Source organism: Thermobia domestica, chromosome 7 (genome assembly GCF_964235325.1).
Source record: "Thermobia domestica chromosome 7, izTheDome1.hap1.1, whole genome shotgun sequence".
Taxonomy (NCBI): Eukaryota; Metazoa; Arthropoda; class Insecta; order Zygentoma; family Lepismatidae; genus Thermobia; species Thermobia domestica.
This window is the reverse complement of record NC_137460.1, coordinates 290,479,457-290,506,092: the sequence shown is the minus strand read 5'-3', so window position 1 is coordinate 290,506,092 and position 26,636 is coordinate 290,479,457. Positions and strand designations below refer to the sequence as shown.

Here is a 26,636-nt window from a genome sequence, read left to right as displayed (position 1 = left end):
ATTGGTAATATTCGGTTTAACCGTTTTCATACCTAATGTTGCCATGACTATAATACGTCGAAAAGTGTATTTTTATAAGAAAGCACAACGTTACTATAATACGTTGAGGAGTGAGTTTTTATAATATGATATTATCCTTATAGAGAACTGAGATAGCACAACGTTACCATAATACGTTCAGAAGTGAGTTTTTATAATATGATATCGTTATAAGATGTCTTACCTATAGAGAACGGAGGGAAAGCACACTGATACACAGTTAACGAAATTTAAGAAAAAATTCAACTTCTAAATCAGAGCTTCACCGATAAGAACTTTACTCTTTAAACACCAACAAGCAACTGAGTAAAAAAGAACTTCTCGGTCAGTCTTTTATACCTTTGTAATTGCATTGCGCAATATTGTGCAATAGGGATGATGTCACCGGTTACGCTTGGGGTTTCCCCTTTTTTGTAAATCCTATCGTTGAATGACAAGACAGATCGCGAGCGATCAACACATGCCTTTGTGATTGCATTGCGTAATATTTCGCAATAGATTTTAGGATTTTTAGGATTTGGATTTCTGGGCTTTCGGCATCTAAGGCCATGTAGCCCTTCACGATTTGAGGGATGACGTCCCTCGGCGAGCACACAATCCGGGGAAAGGGAAGGAAGAAAGGATTGGGAAAGGAAGGAAGCGGCCTGGGACCTATAAGTTAGGTACCACCCCGGCATTTGCCTGGTGTGAATGAGGAAAACCCAGGAAAACCTCATTCAGGGTGGCTGGCCTGAAAAAGCTGTTACACTTTTTCGACCGAGTGACCCCACCGGGAATCGAACCCGGGACCGCTCGCACTATTTCGCAATAGAAATGATGTCACCGGTCGCGGTAGGGGGTTTCCCTTTTTTGTACATCCTATCGTTGAATGAAAATAGAAAACAACTAGCAGCCTTGCGTCTCCAATCCCTAATTCACACCGCGAGAAAACGTAACTCAATAGGTCTACCGTTAAAAGAGGTTTCCCCTTTTTGTAAATCCTATCATTGAATGACAAGACAGATCGCGAGCGATAAACAGAAACCTTTGTGATTGCATTGCGTAATATTGCGCAATAGGGATGATGTCACCGGTCACGGTCGAGGGTTTGCCTTTTTGTACATCCCATCGTTGAATGAAAATATAAAACAACAAGCAGCCTTGCGTCTCCAATCTCTGATTCATACCGCGAGCGATCAATACATACTATTAAATCAGTATTGTGTGTTGAAGAAAAAGAGAAAAAACGTATAATTTCGAGTCTAATAACTATACTACGATTGTGAAATTATGTCAGCACTTTTTCATCGAAAATAAAAGTTTAAAAAATACACGATTGTACTCTCCAGGCTGTACTTACTAGCACAATGCTTTAAAATCCGGATGAATGACGTAATGAGAATTATCCACATATGACGGAAGTTATTATGTAACTGATAACAAACCACGGAAGTCTGCATTCCTTTGCAATCTTTAAACAGTTGATAAAAAGCTAATGAATATTGTCTCTCCGTGAAAGAAAATAATCTCTGTTATGTTCAGATAGGGGTTGAAAAATAAGAGAACAAGTTCACCCCTAAAATGGAGGTCGTAAAAGAGCCATCAACATAATAAGGGGTGGATAATGTGGAACGAATACACCCCTGTTATGTATTCTCTGCTATGTTCAATTAGGGGTGGAACGAATTTGCTATGTTCGTAGTCTTTTCTTAGGGGTAGAAAAAATGGTCATCAAAGAGAATGAATGCACCCCCTAAAATGACCATCTGTGTTACTTCTATGTCCAACCCTAAAAAGTTGTTGGAATGAGTGCACCCCTGCTATGTTACATAGTCTTAAGTAATTTCTGCTATGCTAATTAAAGGGTTGGAAACGAGTACACCCCTTACTATGTTGGTAGTCTTTGCTATAATGTGCTCATTGCTTGCTATTTCTGTTATGTTAAAATAGAGAACGAGTACATCCCTAAAAATGCTCATAAAAGGAAACGAGTACACCCCCTAAACTGGAGGTCGTAAAAGACCATGGCTGGACGGGTCAGGGTGTTCGCAGTCTTATGTAATTTCTGCTATGATAAAATAAGGGGTCTTATGTATTATCTGCTATGGTAAAATAAGGGGTGGAAAAGTGATCTTAAAAGGGAACGAGGCCACCCCTTAAAATGTACTCATAAAAGATTATCTGCTCTACTATGTGTTCGTAGTCTCCTTGTATTCTCTGCTATGGTAAAATAAGGGCTGGAAAAAGTGATCAAAAAAGGGAACGAGTCCACCCCTTAAAATGTACTCATAAAAGAGAACGAGTACACACCCTAAAAAGTGCTCATAAAAGGGAACAAATACATCCCTAAAATGGAGGTCGTAAAAGACCGTGGCTGGACGGTTCAAGGTGTTCGATTTCCCATGGGTTCCCGAATTGAGCGAATATGTTCCAAATCGATTATTTTTCTACTCCTAATGAACTGTCTGTATTTGTTGTTTACGTGGTTTTATAGTAATGATTCGGTCCAGTTTTGCTTGCTAAGTAGATATTGTCTAACCATGTAGTCCAACTCATCGAATGTTATTTACGAAAATTTACGTATAAAAGCACTTGTAAGAATTTCTCTCTGTGCAAACAGACGAGTATACATATATAAGTGTTTGCGTTGGGTCTGCGACGGGTCTTGATGGACCCTCTCTCTTCCCCAAATAAGGTGCTAGAATCTAACATAAAAAGCAAACTTCGTCTCCAAGCATTCCTGCCTATAGCTTGTCATTGTTATTTTTAGCTCTGACATCAACAGATTGCATTGTGAGCCTCTCTGTTGGGTAGAAGCACAGAGAGCCGGGGAGAAAAACCGAGTTAGTCTGACTGGCGCAACGAGTTTGACAACATGTAAATAGACCAACTAGCACTAATGTACCAATAGTGCAACGATAATCAAATACGTAAGGCGTTCATGTAAATATACATAAATTACGTAATATAATCGTAAAATTTTCAAAACAATGTGCAACACTAAATAATAAATATAACTTGTACAAGGCGAACCCTTCGGAATTGTGTCAACTTTAAGACCACCCAAAACGAGATAAAATGGATAGTAACGAAACTCTACTTTCCAACTTTAAGAGCATCTCCCTGAAATTGACAGAAATCATAATTCTTCCGCATCAAAGTGAGCGACAAGTGAAAGTGTGAATCAATTGAAAAATGTATAATAGAGTGAAATTCAACAAGTAACTCGCGACTCCTGCGTCTTCCGCGATCGTAATGATAATAATTGGGTCGGGTGTAAAATTGCATTATCATATTTAATTATTTGAATCAAAGTGCCAGTGTATAATGTAATTTGTGTTAGTGTAGTTCCGGTGGTGTTAATTAAGGTGAAAACATAAAAGTCGTACACAGTGTTTTTTTTTTCAGAAATAATGTTCCGGGGGAGCACACTTTGAATTCCGACGAAAAACCCTCGATAATATTCTATTTATTATTATATTATAAACGTATTATTTTATTCTGCTCCAGGGAGCCAGTGCCCCCCCAAAAAAAACAGCTCTGGAAGAAACAGTGGTTGTACGTATCCTTTCACTAAAATAATAACCATGATTTAAATTTATGTTTTATAATTTAAAAGAATCTACTTTAATCTACTTTTTCTTTCCATCATCAATAGTTTAATGCCTGTACAACGTAATAATTTTCGCATTATTAAATTATAGGCATTAGAGATACAATTGGAATCAATATTTATGTCAAGTTCCCAGAATGTTCTGACCCGAACTTTGAACCGTACTGCCCAGTGGTTATGTGGTCGGCTTTGGTAGAAGCTCCGAATTGCTATTAAAACTTAAAGGAGACGTCCAGGACATAGAGGGTCGAACCCAGGACACTCATAGAGGTGTCATTATGTGTCTTCCCAGAAAGGGGACATAGGGAATCGAGTCCCGGACTGTCATAAAAGCCTAAGCCGTCACAGAGATCCACAGGACACGAACCCAATATAGTTAGAAGATATCTTCCCGAACAGGAACGTACAAGGTTCGAACCTTAATACTATTATAAATGGGTGTTCCCCCACAGGGACTTGAACCACGCACTGTTATAATTGAAACTACTGGACGTTCATTTCGTGAAAGTTTCTTGCACACATATTCTTTTCTATCAAATTTCTGTTTTTGTGGTGTTAGTGTTATATTTCTTTCAAACTGCATTTTGGTCAGAAAGTGACGTGTTAAGACTATTTGTTGTAAATAAAGAATTTTCATTATCTATTATAATTTGATCTATATAAGATTCTGAGTTTTCTGTAACGCTGGTTGGAAAGTTTATAGTATGTTGTAGGCCGAAGTATTGGAAAGTGTTTGATAATATTGTTAAGTGATTTGATGGTATCAGGAAATCAATCTTTAAGTCTCCATATAATACGATTGGTTTACTTTCTTTCTTAACTATTATTAAAAGTTCTAATTTTTCATTGAAACTGTCAGGTGTTCTATACAAGACTATTATAAAGAATCTATAATGTGATTTTTCAATCTCTATTACTGCATACTCAAATGTCTGTTCCTCATTTGGGTGCATGCTGTGGGTTTTGACTTTATACTCTAGTATGTCTTCCACAAACATTACAGCATCGCCTCAGTTACTGAAAGTCCAGCAAAAGCCACCAACACATCTATAATTTGGTAGGACTGTATACTCTATTTCACCATTTCTAGAAAATATTTGAAATACATGATGGAAAGTAGCATGGAAAGGTTTTTCCTTTCGAAAAAGGAGCAAAATATTTTATTTTGGTTCAGAAAATATACCTTGCTATGTGAGATACGTTCCAAATGGCCGAAATGTAGATGTTCCAATACTTTTTGCTAATTACACCTTGAAGCACAGATAATTGCAACCGTAAGCTAGGCATTTTGTTATAATCTTAAGAGAACAAATGCTTGGACGTTAATTTATACTATGCTGCGTAAAAATTGCGAAGTGTAAGTCAAAGCAAAACTTGTAGAAATCAAGGATATCTGTTATACCGATTATAACATAAAATGCACTGTAATTTACTATAGCAATTGAAGTTGATGTTGTATATTTTACTGTGTGTTATTCCTCATCTTTTTTACGGTTGCTTGTGGGGAATCAGCTGCCTTACAAATATTTAACATTCCATTGTAGTTGCAAATTCTGTTTGCACTGACAAGAGTAAAGAAGTGTCATTTCGTAAGAAATTTTGATAACAACAATATAGTGGAAATGATTTAATATCCCATCCAAACGGATTATTGCCCATTGAAAAGCATAGTTTGTAACGTTAACGCAGATCGGTGACGAAAGAGACCAGGTTTCTTGTATTGCTTGGGTTGGTAACTCTAGTACAAATCGCTTGGTAACACTTTGAGTATGATTCATGAATTGTCACATGGCTGGGAAAAATTCATAATAAGAAGTCGTAGGCTGTTTACACATAATAGATTGTATGGATACAATATTTTAAGAAAACTAGCATAGTAGTAATATAATTGTTCGAAGTAAGTGCATTCTGATTTACTTAAAAATTGTACAGGTGATTTTGTAAATTCAGTATAAACTATTGTATGTGCAGGTTAACTTCAGTAACACCATAAGAAATAACACAAGTTGTCAAATTTTGTTTTAGTAAAGAATTTGGAGGTTAAAAAATTTAAAATAATTTGACGGTACTTTATATAACTAATAATATGATTTTTAAAGTTCAATTTCCATTTGCACTAAAAACTAGGGTAATTGTTTAGTATTGGAGGCCAAAACTAGCAAAAAGTAGGATGATTTACGGAAGAAATGAGCTGATAGTGATGTTCAGGTAGTCAAGAAAGTATCGAACATATTTTTTTAAGGCAGTAAGGGATTTATACAAAACGGAAAGGTAAGTAGAAGTGATTTATGTGAGAAAAGAAAGTGAATCGTTGGTAACGAAGATAGAAAACAACGTGCCATGCAGGGCTCTAACCCGCCTTCATTCGCTAACGCTCGCTCTGCAATGCTGTCTGAATTTAATGTTGGTAACGTAATTTGACGTATGAAACCATAAAACAACCGCATCGGAATAGAATATCGCAAAACGTAGGTGGAAAAGCTGTCTCCCAATGCTAAAGAACAGCCAAAATTAGCAAAGTACTAATTTACAAATGATGAAAAGGAACCATTTTATAAAGTAATTTAGAATTATGTAGAAATAGAGATGAAGTACTATTAATAAACCCTGAACCACCATTAGTAATAGACGTCGGTCCGCCTCCTCTCTCTGACTCGAATTTCTGAAGAGGTACTCGGACTTCTTTTACATGTGAATTAACGAATGGAATTTCGAGAAATAGGTATATTGGAAGGTCGTGTATCGCAATGTTACATGCTAAAATATGAAGATAAGTAAGTATCTTGCAAATTTTGTGAACAATTATGTATACGCAAATGTTGATAAATCGGTGAGACATGTATCTTCTAGCATTTAACAAATCTAATTGGTTTATAACCTTTATAAATTTAATGTGTTTATAATATCAGTAATCGAGTCAAGTTGAGCAAATCAACTTACGTATAAATTTAAACTGTTACTATATAATTTTTCACACATATTTAATTGATAGAAAATATTGTAAAAAAATATACATTTATGCGTACTCTCTAAATATAATAAAGTGTTAATAAAGTAAGCTAGTACCGTTCAGAATATATAGATTTTAAAGAATCCTCTGTGGACAACAGTAATAATATGCTGTGATATATAAATTAATTCAACTTTGAAATCATAATATTGTAATAGAATGCAATTTTCTTTCTGATTGTATATAAATTCCCATTTTGGGAATCTTCCCGGGAAATTTCCCAATATGGGAATTTTTCCGGGAATTTATGTACAATCACAAAGAAAATTACGTTCTAGCACTATATTCTGATTTCAAAGCTAAATTCGTTTTTTATCACAATATGTTATTACAGATGTCTCGAGAGGAATCTTTAAAATGTATATTCTGAACGGTATTATGTTGTTATATCTAGAGAGTACGTGTAAATGTATATTTACTTAAAATATGTTCTATGAAAGTAAATATGTGGAAAAAAATGGTATAGTAAGTCCACATATTTTTACATCGCTAAACAGTTTAAATTTATAAGTGAATTTTCTAAACTTCACTCTACTACTGATATTATAAACATATTAAAGTTTTAAATGTTATAAACAAATTTAGGTTGGGTAACCGCCAGAAGATACATTCCTCACCAATTTATCAACATTTGCGCATACATATTTATGTTCAAAATATTTGCAAGATACTGACTAAACTTGATAATTTTTCACGTAACAATTTTACACAGAACATTTATTCCGACCTACTTTTCGACGCTTCATGCGTTAGTTCACATGTAAGAAAAGTCCTAGCATCTCTTCAGAAATTCGAGTCAGAGACAGGAAATGGGCCAACGTTTATTACTAACGATGGTTCGGGGTGCATTAATTCTACTTCATCTCTACTTCTACATAATTTCTACATTACCTTACAAACTGGTTCTTTTTCATCATTTGTAAATTAGTACTTTGCTACATTTTAGTGGAAATGGGAATGGAACTAATTAATCATATGATTAGTTATATAAAGTACAGTTAAGGAACTTTATTTTTTTAACCTCCAAATTATTCAGAACCTAGAAGTAAATCATAATGATTGAAAATAAAGTAATTAATCATTCGGTTCTTATAATTTGGAAGCTAAAGAAATGGAAATAAATTCATTCCGGGGAATTTATATTCCAGGGAAAAAACCCGGGAATATTCCCAATTTTTATTTTCCTCTCACCGGGAATAAGCCCACTGCCCATCACTAGTCATGACACTTTATATCATTTATTTATTGTTATCCGTACAGGTATTGATTTAGTTTTTTCCTTATTGGTTCTTAATTTATTTTCACTAATACCTTAATCTGGGAAGAGACCAAAGCAAATAAATTCATTATATTAACAAATTAAAATGTCATACTTTATGAATGCTGGGGAGCCGCTGTTGCTCAGAGGCAGAGCGTTCACCTCTGGTGCTTGAGGTCCTGGTTTCGATCCCAGCCCCCGCCAAGTGAACTTTTTGGTGGACAAACACCGTGTGTGTGGGTTTCCTCGGGGTTCTCCCGTTTCCTCCCACTTTCTTCATTCCACCATTTCATTCATTACTCATCATCACCGTCTCCTTTAGTCTAACCGCCATAATCGTGGGACGTAAAACTCAAAGATTTCATTTCATTTTTGATCGATGCTGCTCTGTATACCTACTTTTGGGCCACTCGGTACACATTAAGAGGATAGAAATTTACCAGGTGCGGTACTACTGCCGTTGATGCTTGAATCTCAATGAACTTGCGGCATTACTGTTGTATCGCTGGACCAGACGAATATCGAAAATAATAATAATTTTTAGACAATGTTATTTAGTTTCTCCCTCAAAATATTAGGTTGTGACCGTGGCGCACTTAGTTGTGATTATTGTCCGGAATACAGTGTGGATGTATGGCATAAAAAGTATTGCATTGAACACGAACCAACTTGCGCTAGATGGAATAAAAAGCAATGCTATCTAACCACGTCAGGGCGGGAGTGCAGCAGGGTAGGGCGAGTGTTAGAGAGGTGTGCTTCTCTGGGAAGCAGGCGCGTTAGCAGTGGTGGGTATACATATAAACGAGGATAATGGAAAGAATTTCTGTCATAAAATGCGTGGTTTAAATGTTGCACAGCTTTGAGGAAGATATTAATGCCACCCAAACCAACATGTACTATATTAGGTCAGATTATGTTTGGTTAAATAGTCTTCATTCCTGTAGTTTCAATCCGTTTCTACACTTAGGCAAGCTGTTCGCCTGTTTAGTATACCATGCCTTTCACACAATTTCAACAACAAGCAGTCCTTAGTTTTTTTTAAACTCAGGTATAATAATCTTGGCTTAGTATGTAATAATCTTGGTAATTATGCATCATTTGACCTGCCTTTCCCATAACTCATAACAGGTTTATCTCTTCGCAAAATAGTCTCTTCCGCTTCTGTATATAGTGCAGCTTACAACATCAAAAACAACTAACAAACACAAGTATTTTCTAACTCACGTGACTTTCACTCAATCTACCTCACAAACCAAATAAATTCTCCAGTTTATCTGGTAAATTTCCTAATATTTGTCCGGTGATACAGCATTTAACCCTAACGTTCTTCGTCAGATCGTGTAATACACCAAAGGTAGTGAGACATAAGGTTTATTCCTCTTTGTTATCCAAGTTTAAATTCTTGGCATAACTGTTAAACGTGTTCCCAAAATGTATTGGGTGGTGTCTTCCCACTTTGCCTAAATCCCATTTTGTCTGACAGTTTATCAGCTGTCAATGACAAATAAAAACCACATGCACCATTTTAGGCGAAACGCCAATTCCCATTTTCTCTAATTTCCATTACGCCTGACGATTTTATCAGGAAGGAAAAACCCCTATAAGGAATATCTGACAGTGTTTCCATACTTATACAAATGACAGACAAAAGAATGATTGTCTATTTCATATGTACCCATATATTTCATATAAGAAGTAACTTACATCAAAGAAATTACTACAATCGTCATAAGAAATTACTAAGAAATTTCCAGGATAACTTGCCGGTTACTTGCGTGCTGGCTGCGGAATGGCATGTACTGGTTCCTGGATATATATTGTGATGTATATTGCACTAGACTTCAACGTTACTTTCTTAAATTGTTCTTTAACCTTTTTTTATTGTTGTTGTTGGCTTATGCAACTTAACTGTATTACGACATACGTAGAATATAATGAAGTAATTATACTAAAGTTGAATATCGTTTGAATTTTATATTTCTGTTGTGTGGGTTTTTATCTTTGATTTTGTTTTCTGCAGAATTAGCGAACATCTATCATTTCTACAATCTTAAATTATTTGTGTAATAATTGAACAAGCATATTAAATGCTAAAATGAGTAGTTTAAGAATAAACAACTACGGCCTTCTTGTGATAGGTTAAGCTTTTGACCATATATTTTATATTCTAAAAATGGAGGGTTATCTGTTTGGATTGCAGCCAATGAGCAAACACTGAAATCAACACCAATGAATAAAAAGAACTGAATAAAAGACTAATTGGAAAAATTTCGCTATTATAGTTTCAATGTTTTCGTTAAATTAGTGCAGAAAACTAAATTTGGAACGCAACCACAAATGTGAGCAAAATGTAAAAGTATTTTGCTTGCTTTCTTACTCTTTCATTGTTCACTCATTGAAGCAAGAATGTATATAGTTGAGTAAACTTTGTAGGCCTATTATTTTTACTTTTACCACTTTAACTCCTCTAACTTGTACCTGCAATTGTGAACATTTTGCCGGCATATAGCCTATTAACTCCTTGACAGCAACCTTGGGCATTGATAACAATTGAGTTACTTTTTATAGTTTTAGTTAAATTTTGCAGTTTTTCCTTCAATAGTCTTGGAGTGAAGAAAGAAAAAACAGCCCAGTGTTGAAACCGCAGAATGCAAGATAAGTTAAAATTGACTCCAACCGGAAAAAATAGTCATTCTCCTCAAATAGCCAAGTTAAATATAATATATTATGTTTTTCATTGTGAGTGCATTCTCCTACTTTCCTATTCCACCAATTTCATTTCCTTTTATTGAACACAATGCAACGGTGTTCGCATCTAATACGAATGGCCCCAAGATCAATCTCTTACCACGTGATTCTCTGGCTAAGAAAAATACGTCCCCAGGTTTGAAATCATGTGATGCAGCTGAAACGAAAGTCCAAAAGGGTGGGTTGGATCAATGGATTAAAAGACAGATTACGAAACGAAGAAATATCTTTATTTCCTTATATAGACGTTATATGCTAGTACGTGCATGTGTGTATGATGCGTGATTCAGAAGTGTACATCGCGTAAAAATGAATGTAATATTATCGTAGATTTGTGATGTTACGTTTTTTACAAATTCTAGCTACTTTTGTGTCTGCTGGTGAACAACTGTGTGTGTATTTACACTGAATGGTTATAATATTGTATATTTTAAATATCACTTATTATAATTATTTGAAATGAGTATCCTTTTGTTAAGCAAACTTAGTTGTTTATTGTGATAAGTTTTTAACATGATTGAAGTAATTTCTTTAATTTAGTCTACGTTAATTTTTGTATATTTGAAATATTTTAGATTATAGTTATTTGAAATATATGTAACTTTTGTGTCACTTATTTACGTATAAGTATAGAAAGAGTATGAGATCTTCCATATACGGAGTACTTCCTTCTTGATATGATCGTTAGGCGTAATGGGAAGACAAAATGAAAATTGGCATTTCACCTAAAATCTCAAATATGATTTTTATCTGTCATTGACATCTTATAAAGTGTTAGGCAAAGTATGGAATTACACCAAATGACGAGTAAATCGTATTGGTCAAATTATCCAGAGCAAGGTGCAGATGTGGCATTTGAAAATGTAGTTTTCCGCTCAAAATTCTGTAGCGTGTCTTCTTCTATTTCCTTGAAATCACTGTATATATTAGACAATGGAAATTGTACACAGTATTTTTAAAACTCTCCATACTTGCTAGGAGGAGACGCCATAGTTTAATGATACAGTACTAAGCTCTGATGCATGGTGTCCCAGGTTCTATCCTCAGCCAAGTAGGTTTGTGGTGGACATCATCGTGTGCATAGGTTGTCTCGAGCTACTCCCGTTTCTTTCCACATTCTTATTCCACCAAGTATTCCATCATCCTTCGCTTGTCTTAGTCATCTCTCTCCGTTTAGCCTAAAGGGCGTGTTCGTGAGGGATTAAACCGAAAGATTTTTTAAAACCAGTTTTTCTATTTCCGACAGTGTACTTTCAATGTTACGAATTATGTAATTTGCATAAGAGTTATTTAACTTTTCAGCTGTAACCTTTGAAAAATTAACCGCATAGATGTGGGAATAGTATCTTGTTTCGTCCAATGCTTTCGCATATTGCTTCATATATATCTTAATTTTATTTTCAATAGATGTAATCAAGTGTGACGCGGATCAACCAAACGGTAATTCACGATGTTCTTCTATCCCACTAGATTTACATCTCTTAGGCCGCTCTCTTATAATCAAATGCTCATCGTACAGTCGACTGTTCCTTTCACATATAAAGCAAGGCGTGTGACCTGATTTACGTCAGAAACTGAAATCCGTACTTTCTTCCTTTTTTACCCTTCGAGTGAATCCTTGTACTTTGAAGTTTTTGCTACGCTATGCACAAGGCTGCCTACTGTTTACACCAGCTCATGGACATACCACGAGTATGATAATTATTGACAAGTCTGAGAATTTTCAGTTTAGATGCACAATTTTTATTCTTTTAATCCCTTAAATTTGATTGTATATAAATAACTAATTCTTATTTTTTTTCGGTGAAGTCTTATCATCTGAATGCCAAAATAAAGAAGAAGACGAAAAAATGTGTACCTAATTCCTTCCAAAGTGCCTCACACATGTATGAAACACAATGTATGGAGCAAATGAATTGATTTAGTTGCGAGTTTCATGCCAAAATATCCAACATATACTTTCTGTACATATATAATTTGTGAGTGTGTTGTATTTTTCGCGTAAATCCCACATATGTATATAAACTATTCACACACTGTATTCCTGTCATTTTACAACACTTCATACTCAATAAATTTCCTACTTAGGTATTGAAATAGCGCTATTGACAACTTGCGGAAGCGCCTAATGCAGCATATGAATGCACTAAATTCTGAGGTAGTAAAGAAACAGTGCTAGTCTTCGTGGTATTCTCAGTTTTTCCTCCACCACCTTACGCACAAACTTTGTTTCCATATTTGCAACTGATTTCGCATCCAGTTGCATGGGCTAAATAGTTGAAATAAGCTTGGAGGGGTGTATTGTGCAGGGTAAACTAATAATAATGGAGAAAAGCTTATGTCACTTTCGTGTTGATTGCTGCCAAATTAGTAGACAGCACTTAATTCCAAACCTCAAAACACATCCAACTGTGTAGCTGTTCAAAAATTGTTTTATTCCTTTTGCACGAAATTGAATCATTTGAAATTATCATCACAGATGGTACCGAATAAACGTTAAGATTTAAACAAACATGAATAGAAGTATAGTATCCCATAAAAATTTATTTCTTCCAACCTTTAGTATTCGTAACCTGTCTACTACATATAGATTAAGTTAAGGACATTCACAACAAAGTTGGGTGCTAGCGTATTTTTTTTTAGGGGATCATACATGAATACATGAGCTATTTAGTTATTTCATCGTAAATGTGACCCCTAGTAGCTTAAAATTGATTCTTATGGGAGGGATAATGTTCCTGGATGCAGCTAACTTTAGGAATTTTACCATTATGGGTACAAATACAGCATGCGGACGTATGCCATAACAGTGCAGAACCTGAAGAGTTGTATGTGATTCACCTAAGAGTAGAGGGAAACTGACTGACCAACGCGGAAGTGCGTACATAGGGAGCAGGTGAGTTAGCTAACGGTGGACATACGCATTAACTACGATAGTAGAAAACTTTGTTCTTATACCTTAACTGTCGTTCAACTTCCGCAGATCTGTATCACTATGGGCTCATAAACTAACACACTGCATTTACGTAGGAATTCAGTTGAACATGTCTTCCTTATGGACTATTACGCTGTGAAGGACACGTTTTCTCTTAATTGTTAACATTAGGTATGTGACACATTATGGGTACAAATACAGCATGCGGACGTATGCCATAACAGTGCAGAACCTGAAGAGTTGACATATTTTGATTAATTATAGAAAACTCGGAACAGTAGAATATCTGAGAAAATATACATAAGATTAAAAAAATCAGGAACACGTGTCCAATATTGTAAAACTATCTATTCAGCTAACATAAAACGATGTTTCTTCTTCTCCGCCGTATGGGGAGAAAAGTGACAAATTGAAATGGATACCATCTATATCACAGACAAGGTTTCTCCATTCGAAAATACACAACTTTTACTCTAAATACATCTTCGTTATCCTCCTAAATGGCGCTATAATCGTTATATCACCGTACGTCTCATGAGGTTGTTGATAATCTCAGTTTCACAAGAAATGCATATGCAAGAATACGAAATACCTGCCAAACAATTTTAGATATGTCCAAGTAACGTAAAACGAAATTGTCCCCTATACCTAAGGGTAAGGAGGAGTTCAACTTTGAAATTTCAAATATAGACCCTAATTGTTATTACAAAATCGGATTCTGCGAATGAAAATACTAACTTCTACTATTTGCACTTTTTCGTTATCTTTGGTGGTACTGTATTCACAATAAATAAATAAAATTTGAAAAGTAAATAAAGAATACCATCGTACGTCACCTGAGGTAAGAAATTAACTAAATATCTCGAGTTGCGATTTCAAAATCACGAAACACCTGTCCGTTCTTTGAAAACATCTATTCAGCTAAGAAATTTGTCCCATTCCTAAGGGGTAGGAACTTTAAAACTTCAAATGGAAGTCCCCAATTTTTTTTTTAGATGATTCTAATACAGAAAATACATAAATTTTACCGCATACAATTTTTTCTTATCGTAGATGGCACTGTAATCGCCAAAATGAATACCATCGTACATCGGCTGAGGTCGATAAATACTTGAAAAATCGGATGTGGAGTGTGATGTTAACGTTAAAATTTCAAAACAAATAGAGATACGAACACGCTTGCAATAATACACTTCAAAATCTTCAATATTTATGTGACATTGTTCATACTATGGAAGTTGATTTATGCCAGCTCTCCTTTGCGACATAAACGTTTTTATTAAGTTATCGAACACAGTGTCAAAAAATAACGAAAATATACATTTTGTTATTATAGTTATATAGTTGTATATAATGGTGATTTTTTTTTTAGTTCGGCAGTGACATTCGTATAGTTCACATTCTGTTAGTGTGGTGCTTTGTGGAGAAAGGAGGTCAGTGGCATTCCGTTCTATTTATACTACATACACATTTTCTTTCTTACAACAAATATGCACCAATATCTTCTTTATATTTTCTCCTTTGTTACATATATCTCATTGTTTCCCAATTTCTCTGCCCCCTTCATTTGGGTAACTCACGCTCTACCACAGCTCAAGCTTTTTTTTTGACCTTTTCCCTGATTGACATTTTATTCGATTCTCGATTGTGACATTTTTCTTTCCTGCTCATGATCTTACCATTTCCATTAATACTTTATTTTCTACTTGCTATTTATAATCAAAATATATATCAATAACTCAGGCGATACGATTTTTGTTCCTGCCAATTTTTATCAAATTCACACAGCGGGGGCTCCCATTTTCTGTCCCATAATATGTTTAATCAATTTTACATAAAACAATTCAAGTTCATTTCTATTTTGATATCGATGAGACTTTTACAGAATTAGTTACACATCGACATACCTTTTAATTTTCAATACACTTTCTCAATATCAAACTATTATAATTTACAAACACCGTGCTCGTGGGTTTTCTCGGGACTCTCCCGTTTCCTCCCACTTTCTTCATTCCACCATTTCACTCATTTCTCATTATCACCGTTTCCTTTAGCCTAGCCGGCATAACCGTGGGACGTTAAACTTAAAGATTTCATTTCATTTCATTTATTATAATTTACATATTTGTACCCAATTAGAATATCATGTTGTGCAACTATTATCAATACTCTTAATGGTGATAGAGATCAATAAAATATGTGAATATAAACTGTGTGATTTTATCTGAAGGCGAAAGTGAAACTGAAACTGTAAAGTTGATGGTTAAATGTATTAAAAGTTAAGTGGTCATTATCATTTTGTTGTTAGGATTATGTAGATGCGAATAGTTATGAGTTAATTTGAAATTGCATTTAATATCTGGACGGCAGTGCTAAGTAGTATAATCATTGATCCTTTTTTTAATTAATGGAATTTGGCTCCTGAGCTGTATGAGAATATGTATTGAAATTAAATGGTACCAGGAATGAAAGGAACTATATAACAAAATTTCGGCCATACACGTTTCCAGGAGAATGGTCAGGCCCGCATTACGGTGTAAATGTGCGGTAACTTTTTGACGCGGGTTTTCCGCAAGGATGCATTCGCAGAACAGGCGAGATTGAGTTGCCCGCTCGTTCTGCTGATTAATCTTCACTGAACTCTTTTTTTTGGGGGATATCTGAAAGCCTCTGACTACCAAACAATGCCAACCACTTTGGATAATCTTCGTCAACGGGTTGTTGAAGGAGTTGCATTTATTGAACCTTACGTAATGAGAAATACTGTAGCTGGCTCGAAGTGGCCATTGTGATATCGAAAAATGTGTGCAGTTTGAGGATTTTCTATTTTAAATTTTACAGTTGCCCTTACGGAGAAAGAGAACTTCGTTTTAATATTGAATAGATCTTTTTTTTAAATATTGAAGACAAGTTTCATGATTTTTGAACCTTAAGTGTATCTCTCGAGATATCTAGCTTATTATCAACCTTAGGTGATGTATGATATAAATTTTTCACAATTACAGTACTACCTAGGAAGATAAGGAAAAAGTATTTCAACTGAAAGTGGCGTCTTTTAAGTCGGAAAATTTGAATGTGTAGTAAAATCAGGAGGTTTCTATTTGAAGTATTGAAGTTATACCATCCTCTCTCTTACAGAAAGAGGCGAACTTTGTCTTGTATTAGTTGACAGGTATCTCATGATTTTTGAACCTCAAGTGTATTTCTCGAGACATATGTATAGTTAATCATCAACCTCAGGTGACGTACGATGATATTTTCTTGCGATTACTCTGCCATCTAGGAAGATAAGGAAAAAGGAACTTGCGTCTTTTTGGTCTCAGTATCTGAATCCTCAGTGAACATAGAGGATTTCCATTTCAAATTTTAAATTTGTCCGTCTTCCCCCGCAGAGAGGAAAGGGCAACATCATTATAAGGTAGCTGAATCGATCCTTTTAAAGTATTGAACGCATGTTTCCTGATTTCTCAATCGCAAGTGTATTTCTTGATATACTTATGTTACCAACCTCAGGTAGCGTATGATTTTAATCTTTTTTTTTTTTTTTGCAATAGCAGTGCCATCTAGGAGGCTAAGAAAAAAGTATTTAGAGTAGAAGTATCGTCCTTTTCGTCGCAGAATCTGAATCTGCATTAAAAACAGGGTTGTTCCACTTAAAATTTCTCTCTTACTCTTTAGGGAGGGAAAGCGCAATTTCGAAGTGTATTTCTTGAAATATTTTGCTGTGCCGACCTTTTTGATACATACTTTATGTCACTACCTCTCTTGGAAGTTTTGAAACGTGAAAACTATTTTTAAAATAATTTATCAATTCAATCGAATATGTGCAGTGTAGCAATTTCAAGTTTCCGAACATAAACACTTTCGTCAGTTTGGTACTATGAAATTCATATATAGGATAAGCTAAGCTTGTATATTTGTATATGTAAAATTGGAGGACTATTAGAAGAAATAGGGAGATGGGATCATGCTCGGAACTTAGTGGCTTTTAACCAAATATCTGGAATGTATACTGTCTACAGAAAATACCATTCAATTTTAACTGAATGACATTTCATTAGTGAAGGCCATCATGGAGATGGATTGAATTTTTATGCAAAAAATTAATAAATCTTGCATGTGTTTGGAACGAAAAACGTTCCGTAACATAAACCGAAGAACACTTTTTTTTTTTTTTTTTTTGTATGTTGACGTAAGTACTTTGGTAACGACGCGGTCTACGCTATATTGTACTTTTGTTTTCAAGGAAGGTATTCCTCAAACAATTTTTTATAAAATTATGTATCGTGTAGTAGCCTATATCGATTGTGGTGAAAAACTAAAAGAAGTTTTATGGAACAACGTATTATAAATGGTAGATATATATATTATATGTGTGATTCTTCTATGTTTGCATTTTATGTGTACGTTTTGTGTTTCACAGATATTCATTCATTCATTTATTTCTTCTTCTTTAATTAATAGCAAGGAAACGGCGTGATAACTGAGGATGTCTTATGTTCTGAGCCTGTTTGTTGGAAGTAAAATAATTGAAATAGAAAATTCGTTTGTACTACGCATCTCACAGAATTAATTTGAGAAACCAAGAAATATGTAATGGAAGAATGCATTAAAGAAGAATAATATCCTCTAGAAGGTAGTGAATTGACTCTATACAGATGGAATGGAGAAATAAGTATTTTTTCAACTCACAAGGAGGGACAGAAATAAGCGATAATAAAGTCGAAGAAATTGTTTTACCGTGTAGAGAGTGCTGAATTCAGTGAAAGCGATCATGATATTGATATTGACGCTGGTTCCTTCCTGGAAGTAAAATATTCATCAATTCTTCAGTCAGAAGACAACGAGGTACATGCAGTTAAAGATGAATGCAAATAAAAACATGGAGTACCGAAGAGCCGGTCATCTCGAGGGTGACATTGATGTTCCTAGGGAGCGTGAAATTAAAGATGAACCTGTTGAAAATGATGAGGAAGTAGTACATAGAAGACCTCATCATCCTGACGAAAATATACGTGAGTTTGAAACAGATGAAATAAAGATCGAACCTAATGAAGAAAATGTGGAAATGGTGTATTCAACAAATTTTCATGTAGAAGTTGATGCAATTGTGCAAGTAAAAGACGAAAGCGGCAGCACAGTTCACGATAATGATGACGGTACTACTGTTGTTGGGGTTGCTACAGAAGGGGAAATTTCCTTAGACATACCTAGGAAATCTACGGATTGCAGTAGCGAAACAGCAGCTCACCAAGTAGGCCTGTCCTCATCTTCAAATAAAACGTGAGTATAAACATATACTTTTCACTGACGATATGTTATTGCGAATTGCGTTTCTTTCATTTCTTTTGAAAACAAAATATTTTGCGCTTTGTCTTGGTGCCAAAAATTGTCCTATGTACTTCCATATTGTTTTAAATAAATTGTATTTCCACTTTCTTTTTTAAATCAAACTCTATTGATTTTTTTCCGTAATTACAGACTATTTTTCATTGAAGATAAAACAATTAACTAATATATTAGCGATCATGGAAGAACTGCTCGAATGAGAAAGTGGGAATAAATTATTGAATCCTCTAAGAGCATTTCTACTTGTTATTTTGACCGCGACAAGATCTTTAGCATGGCTCAGTGGTAGAGCGTTCACCTCTGGTGCTAGGGGTCTCGGGTTCAAACCCTGCTCCCGCCAAGTGAACTTTGTGGTGGACAAACACCGTGTGCGTGGGTTTTCTCGGGGTTCTCCCGTTTCCTCCCACTTTCTTCATTCCACCATTTCATTCATTACTCATTATCACCGTCTCCTTTAGCCTAACCGGCATAAGCGTGGGACGTAAAACTCAAAATTTCATTTCATTTCAAGATCTTTAGCACAAGATAGATCAGGTACTTCTCACGTTAAAGGTGAGTACTGGACATTGAGAGATTATGCATAATGCATTCAGTACTTAATTTATTATTCGTCATATATTTTAGTATGTACATTTTAATATGCAGTTCTGTAATTTTATATCAGTATAATTTCTTAATATTCAAAACATGAATGAAATCGACATCAATCTCTTGTGCAGCAAGGAAAGTTTGATCAATGAACCATATGAAGATCTGGTTAAGTAATTCTTCTCGGGATCCGCTTTATTATAAGCCATTTAGATAAATAAATAACATCAAAGGAAAATAACAAAAAACAAGGTAAAGGTATAAATTTTCGGCATTTCGAATGCAGATATCGCATTCCTTTTCAGGGATTATAATGAAGAGACCGAGATTGGAGAATGTATCGACTATTTAGGGCAGAGGTATGAGTGGGGGCTTGTGATTGGCTGAGAGAAATGCTAGCTTCTAATTGGCTGAGGTATACTGGCTCCTATTTTATTTCTGCGAGAAATGGCTTCGTTCAATAGCTGCTTTTGTTCGTGAAATTGGCTGACCAGACAGAAGTGAGATTTATTTCTATTGATACTGTTCTTTTCTCGTGAGATAGTTATGCTTTCCTTTCTTCTTCTGTCCCAAAATTTGATGCACTTGGCTGCTATGTTGATATTTGTAAAATCAATTCCATATCCAAGCTCTAGGCTATGCTCTGCTGGTCTCACATTTCGGGTTGCTGAAGTCTTATGTAGCTTTTATGTTCTTTCAATCATTGTTCTGTCTAGTCTGTCATATGTATCCTCTGCCATATTCACATAGAATACGGTATACACCAGCTTGGAGTGTTTTGAAGTTTCAGAAAATCCTGTAGTGTTTCAGGACTGTGTGACCAGGACCAAAGTATCATCATCGTAAAAGACAGGATGGCTTAAGAACCACCACTTCGAGAGATTCATGTTCAAACCACTCCATATAGAAGTTGACAATGACAGGAGAGAGAGAGGACCCCACGGCTACCCCATCGGATTCATAATAGTAACATCCATCATAAAAGATGTGCACTGAGGTCAATGTGTAATGGAACGAATCAGTTAGTTCCAGGCTGAAGTGATTTAGTCTCAACTGTGTCGTGTCCTTGACAGGAAATCTTGTGAACACAGAAACTACGTCTCACCCTCAAATCAAATTTACCATGGAAGTGGAGCAGAATGGGTATCTCCCCTTTCTTTATATTCTTGTTCACCGTAAACCTGACGGAATATTAAATCATACGTACTGTATATATATGAAGCCGACACATATGGATCTTTACCTCAACGCAAGCAGTTTCCTTCACTAGTCCAACGTTTTAAACCTTGGCCCACAGTACAGTCTTCATAAGTGACCAGGAAAGTTTGCAAAAGAAACTCAACATCTTTCGTTCGACGCAACAAAAGAATGGCTACAGTTTCTCAGATATCAACATGGCCATAAAAGGGCCGTTACTTCACAATATAAAGTGATCTAAAATGTTGAGAATGGATTATCTCTCTACTTTTCACTGACCGCGCCCGGGAAATGCTCAGTAGATTACTAGCCGTACATAATATAAAAGTTATTCATAAAGCTCCAGACAACATCGGATCATTACTCAAACCTGTGATAGACAATCTTCACTTGAGCATTCCTGGTGTATACTGTACCCATGTTATTCTGGTTAGGCATACATAGGACAGACTAGACGTACAATAGAATGATCCAAAGAATGATACTTGAGCAATCCAAAAAGTCTGGACATACAGACAATAGCCTAGAACTTGGACATAGAATTGATTTTAGAAATACCACCGTAGTAGCCAAGTGCTGGAATTTTTGGGACAGAACAATAACGAACGTCATACCTATTTCAGGGGAAAAGAACCGTCTCAATAGAGACAATGGGTTTCAACAAAGCCCTATCTGGTCGGCCCATTTCAAGAAAAAAAAATGAAACATTCATCAAAGCTATTTCCAGTAACCACAACGACAGCCAATCAAGATCAAACATCCCTCAGGCAGTCAGAAGCTAGCATTTATCTCAGCCAATGAGAAGCACCCATTCATAGTTCTGCCCCAAATAGTCATTATATATACACACGCTCCCATCTCCGGTCTCTTCACTAAAATCCCTGAAGATGAATGCAATGTCTGCATTCCAAACGTCGGATGTTAACACCTTCGCCTGGCTGATAGCACTACAAGAATTATTAAAATCACATCGCGAGGAAAAATAAAATTCTTGAATCTGAATTGTGCTCACATTCACATTATTAAATATCTATGGAATAAAGTCATGTGTATACGCAGGGGTGACAACCTACCTGCGACTCATGCATGGTTAATCACAAATGTTTTTCTCGCTAAAGGAATTTTTAGATAAGTGATGATCACAGAATAGGGATCACCATCCAGACCACGCTTTTAATTTTTTCGTTAAGTACAACTAGTTGCTATTTATTTATCTGCGAATTTTCTAAGTGAGAGTATCAAATTTGACTCGAAGGAGAAACAAACAGGCAAACATATCAATAGATCTTGAACCTTTGCTCCGTCTCCTTTAGCCTAACCGGCATAACCGTGGGGCGTAAAACTCAAAGATTTCATTTCATTTTTGAACCTTTGCTCATAGCTTGATTTTTTAAAGCTATTTCATAATTGGTATTCAGATCATTATTTCAATTATTGTTACAAACATGTAATCCATAATGTTCTGCGTGATAATTACAATATTTTAGAAAATGCCATTATTGCAGATCAGTTTAAGTTTTTTCGTACAAAATTACGAAACTGTCAGAATAAATTCTTATTCCTAAATGTGTATGTCTTCTCTGTATGCAAAACATCTAATTTAGCTATATTGTTTGCGTACGTGCCTTCGATGCATGAGATCTAGTTTGATTTCAGACGAAACGCCATCTGTGGTTCGGATCCCAGATTAAGACGTATCTTCTCGTCTTAACTTCAGGGCTCAAAAAGAACACTAAATTCCGAACGAAACTCTTAGAAATGATTAGTTTCTCTTTCTGTAGCAACCTTGGCATTGTTTCCTGTATGATCTATATCTTTTATTTATTTCCATTAGGAATGGCAAACAAATTGACACCATTAGTGTGTTTGGAGCTGAGGACAATTCTGGTAAGCAGCACGGAAAATTGTATCAACCTCAGTACAATATCCAAAGGCAGTTACTAGCTCATCCAGAAAAAAATTCATTTCTGTGTAAGAATTGTGGTAAGATTTTCGTTAATGCTTCCCACCTAAAAAGACATTTATTGATTCATACAAGTACGAAACCATATAACTGTGAAATATGTACTAAATGTTTTGGAAATAAAAATGGATTAAAACGACACGTATTAACTCATACAGGTGAGAAACCATTTGTTTGTAACGTTTGCGGATGTTCGTATGATCGAATGTATAAACTTAAAAAACACTCACTCTGTCATAATCCTGAGGTCTTATATACCTGTAAACGTTGTTCTAAATCATTTGAAACCAGTTCTGATCTTAACAAGCACGTTACCTATCACAAGGCGAAGAGACATACTTGCAGTCAGTGCTCGAAATCATTCACTTATAGTAGCCAGCTAAGAACGCATTTATTAATTCATGCAAATGTGAGACCTTATCCTTGTTTACAGTGTGATAAATCATTTCGAAGCATTTATGACGTGGAAAGACATTTGGTATCTCATACAGGAAAGAAATCATTCACATGTGATTCTTGTGGCAAATCCTTCGGCAAAAAAGATACACTTAGGAATCATATATTAGTTCATACGAATATAAAACCATATAATTGTGAAAATTGTAATAAGTCTTTTCGACGTCGCGCTGATCTGAAAAGACACGCTTTGGTTCATACAGGTGAGAAAGCGTATACTTGTGTCCTTTGCGGCAAGTCGTATACTCATTTAGAACAACTAAAAAGACACTTTATCACTCATATGAACGATAATCGAAATGCCTGCAGTGTGTGTTCGAAATCGTTTTTATACCCATCTGACCTTAAAAGACACGAATTATCTCATAAAGTAGAGAAGCCTTATACTTGTGCTCTCTGTTCCAAGTCTTTCTCTCAAAAGCATCATTTCAAAAACCATACTGCCACGCATCTAGGTATAACGCCATATTCTTGTCTTGAATGTAATAAGTCATTTTCGTCTCCCTCTGACCTAAAACGACATGCCTTGACCCATAAAGACGCGAAACGTCTTTCGTGATATATTGCAGTAAATATTGCAAATTCGGTTTCAAGAGAAACAATAAAATGTGTTTTGACGATCAGAAAATATATTTGTCTTTGAACTGTGCTTTGTGTTCTCCAATGTTAAGAATAAATTATAAAATAAAATAGATGATGTTATATAACTAACGATACTTTTGTTTTATTACCAATAATAGGAACATTAAACTATTCTAATTTAGCTAAACGTTAGTAGAATTTACTTAATTCATATAATTTATATTAATACACCTAACAAAAATGCTTTCCTTATAATTTTTGCCATTTAGGTACACGCGCTTACGTATTCTACGCGAAAGTAATACCCTATCAGCTTTAGTGAATTTTGGAATATTTCCAGTAACAAATGTGCTGCTGGCAAATCGAAAAGAATATTTCTTGTAGATATTTCCATAGCACTCATTTATGGAATGTTTTCTGGTTTCCGATGGGACTCATCATTTATGAGAGTCGTTCAATGTGTGATGTTGGAAGTATAATAATATTCATTTGTAAAATATTTTCTATACTTTACCGCAAATTTTCTTCATAATCATCATTTTTTTTTTTTTTTTTGAAATTTTATTACATAGTTCGATCTGAATTTAGCCTAAATTGATTTCGATGGAATAGCCTAATCAAGATTATGTATAAGAAATATATAACAAAAATAGTAAATTCTTGGGACAATCTGTGTGGTAGTAAATAAATTAGAGTGTCATTTCTTCGTCTAACGCTGCGGTGACCTGTTTCGTATGTGAAAGGACCCTATCTTTTTCTTTTTTTTTTAAGTCGCAATTCGCTCATTAGATTTTCAATTTTCCCGTTTCTAGAGGCGTTGATCACGAATGATAAAAAGTGAATAATCTAAAACAATAAAGTGTCAGAAAGATTGTGGTTGAAGCGAAGAGAAGCTTTACACTGTGGCAATATTCACACTTATGCCCGGGAATGTTATGCTGTGCGTTTCGTACGATTAGTGAGTATCATTAAGAGATGCTGTTGCCGGGCAAAACTATAGACTCGTACTGTGTTGTTCATAATTAGCAATAGTGCATCTAGCAATTTCTAAGAAACGTCGGGAACCAGGCAACGAAAAGAGTGATGTATTCCACGTTGAGAGCGCCAGAACGTTATCATTTTTAATGACCCGAGGTGTGAAATTAATTCAGCTTGACTCAATGTTTTTGATGCAGGCACCGATATACTGGGGAAGTCACCATCACACTATCATTTGTTTAAGTCACTGAAGGGTATTAAGTTTGTATCGAAAGGAACCTGTGAAAATCACGTAATATATTTGTCACCAGAAACCACAGAAGTTCTATAGGCATGATGTTCTGCTGTATCATTAACATGTAGGTATATTATTTTGTGGTTCTGCTATTAAATCAATTATATCTGTAACACATCTTCTTCTCAGTGCTGGATGCGCTCTATTCACATTCAAAATTTCATGTTTGCAAGAAGATTAAAATTAAATATATCATTAACTGCTAACGAAGACAACTTTTGTTTACACAAATTAACCAAAACACACTCCCAATATTTTTGTAATATATAGCACATTAATATAACTAACGTTTACGAGGAACATTTATTTTCTTTCTGGACATATGCAGAAAAGAAAAACATTTTCAGAAATGTATTTCAAGAAAACTAAAACTAACAAAATTATAATCTAAAAGGAGTCTACGAGTTTTTGTTTTCTTTTTTTTTACTGAGAAATTCCAAGTTTCATTTTAGTAATCTCTGCAATCGCGCAGAAAAATTTACAAACTGATGGAGAATATTGTGGGTTATTAGAAATTCAACGTAACTTTCCGATAACATTTGTCATTATACGCACGGTAAACTGTCCTCATATGCATAAATATTAATCATTTTACGTAGGAATAAATGTCTAAGTAGAAGTAAACCACAAAATATGTAAAGCAATCGGGAAATTTTTACTTATTTGCACATATACCCTTAACAAATAGAGAAAATTTAACTTACCTTTGTAGTCATCATCATCATTCTGCTTTTATTGGCAGATCACTTGCCGCAGCTGAGAAACTTCCTTGCTCCACGGTCCTCCGTTAACTTCTTCGTCTTCGCGTATGATCTTTCTGTTTTTATATCATCCTTTAATACATACAGTACAACATTCCATACGAAGCATTTTATGAGTATTTTTCTCAACTCTTTATTCAAGGTCCCACAAAACAGACTTTTCTTCCTCCTAAAGGCTTCTTTCGCCATTCCAATCCCTGCTTTTATTTCACGTTCGCACTTCATGTTATTACTAAGAATACTACCCAGATATCGAAAACTATTAACTGGTTCTATTTTCTCCCTTCCTACTTTTATATTTGACACAGACTCCTTCGTTCAAATCATCATGTCTTTTGTCTTTCTAAGATTTATTTTTCATATTCTTTAAAGCCCTTCCTCATTTTTTCTTACATTTTATGGTTTTTCTTTTCAGAATCTGCAACAAGCGCTATATCGTCTGCAAATCTTCTGCATCTAATCATTCTACCTCCTACCGAAATGCTATCATCATCATGTAAATTCTTTTTCACTATCTCTCTAGATAGACATTAAATAGTGTTGGCGAGAGGCAGCATTCTTGTCGAACTCTCCTTCCTATTGCACTTTCTTCCGTCAGTTCTTCCTTTATCCTAACACATACTTGTTGGTTCATGTATAAGTTTCTTATGAGTCTTCTGTCTTTCCATTCCAAACCTATCTTCATTAGAACATCCAACAACAATTCCCAATTCACGCGGTCAAAAGACATTTCTAGATCAATAAATAAAACATATACCTCTTTCCCTTTCTCTGTAAATCTTTCACCGATCGCCCATATAATTCCAATTGCATATCTTGTGCCCTTGCACCTTTTTAGAATAGTTGAATAAAAGGGGCTTTCGGGTCACAGTACAAGTAAAAGTT

The 26,636-nt window shown here is 35.1% G+C and overlaps 1 protein-coding gene across 4 annotated transcripts in view; it reads left to right on the top strand.

The window, feature by feature from the left end:
• The window catches only part of LOC145691031 (uncharacterized), a 101,318-nt gene extending 77,472 nt beyond the window's left edge, over nucleotides 1–23,846 (top strand). The window contains exons 1-3 of one of the 4 annotated variants that reach the window (XM_081766598.1): nucleotides 5,234–5,359; nucleotides 18,047–18,865; nucleotides 22,551–23,846. In XM_081766598.1, the coding sequence (XP_081622724.1) occupies nucleotides 18,435–18,865; nucleotides 22,551–23,694 (1,575 nt within the window). In that variant the 5' untranslated portion in view covers nucleotides 5,234–5,359; nucleotides 18,047–18,434 and the 3' untranslated portion in view covers nucleotides 23,695–23,846. The other 3 variants (XM_081766597.1, XM_081766599.1, XM_081766602.1) reach the window with 3 other exon arrangements.
• The last annotated feature ends 2,790 nt before the right edge of the window (nucleotides 23,847–26,636 follow it).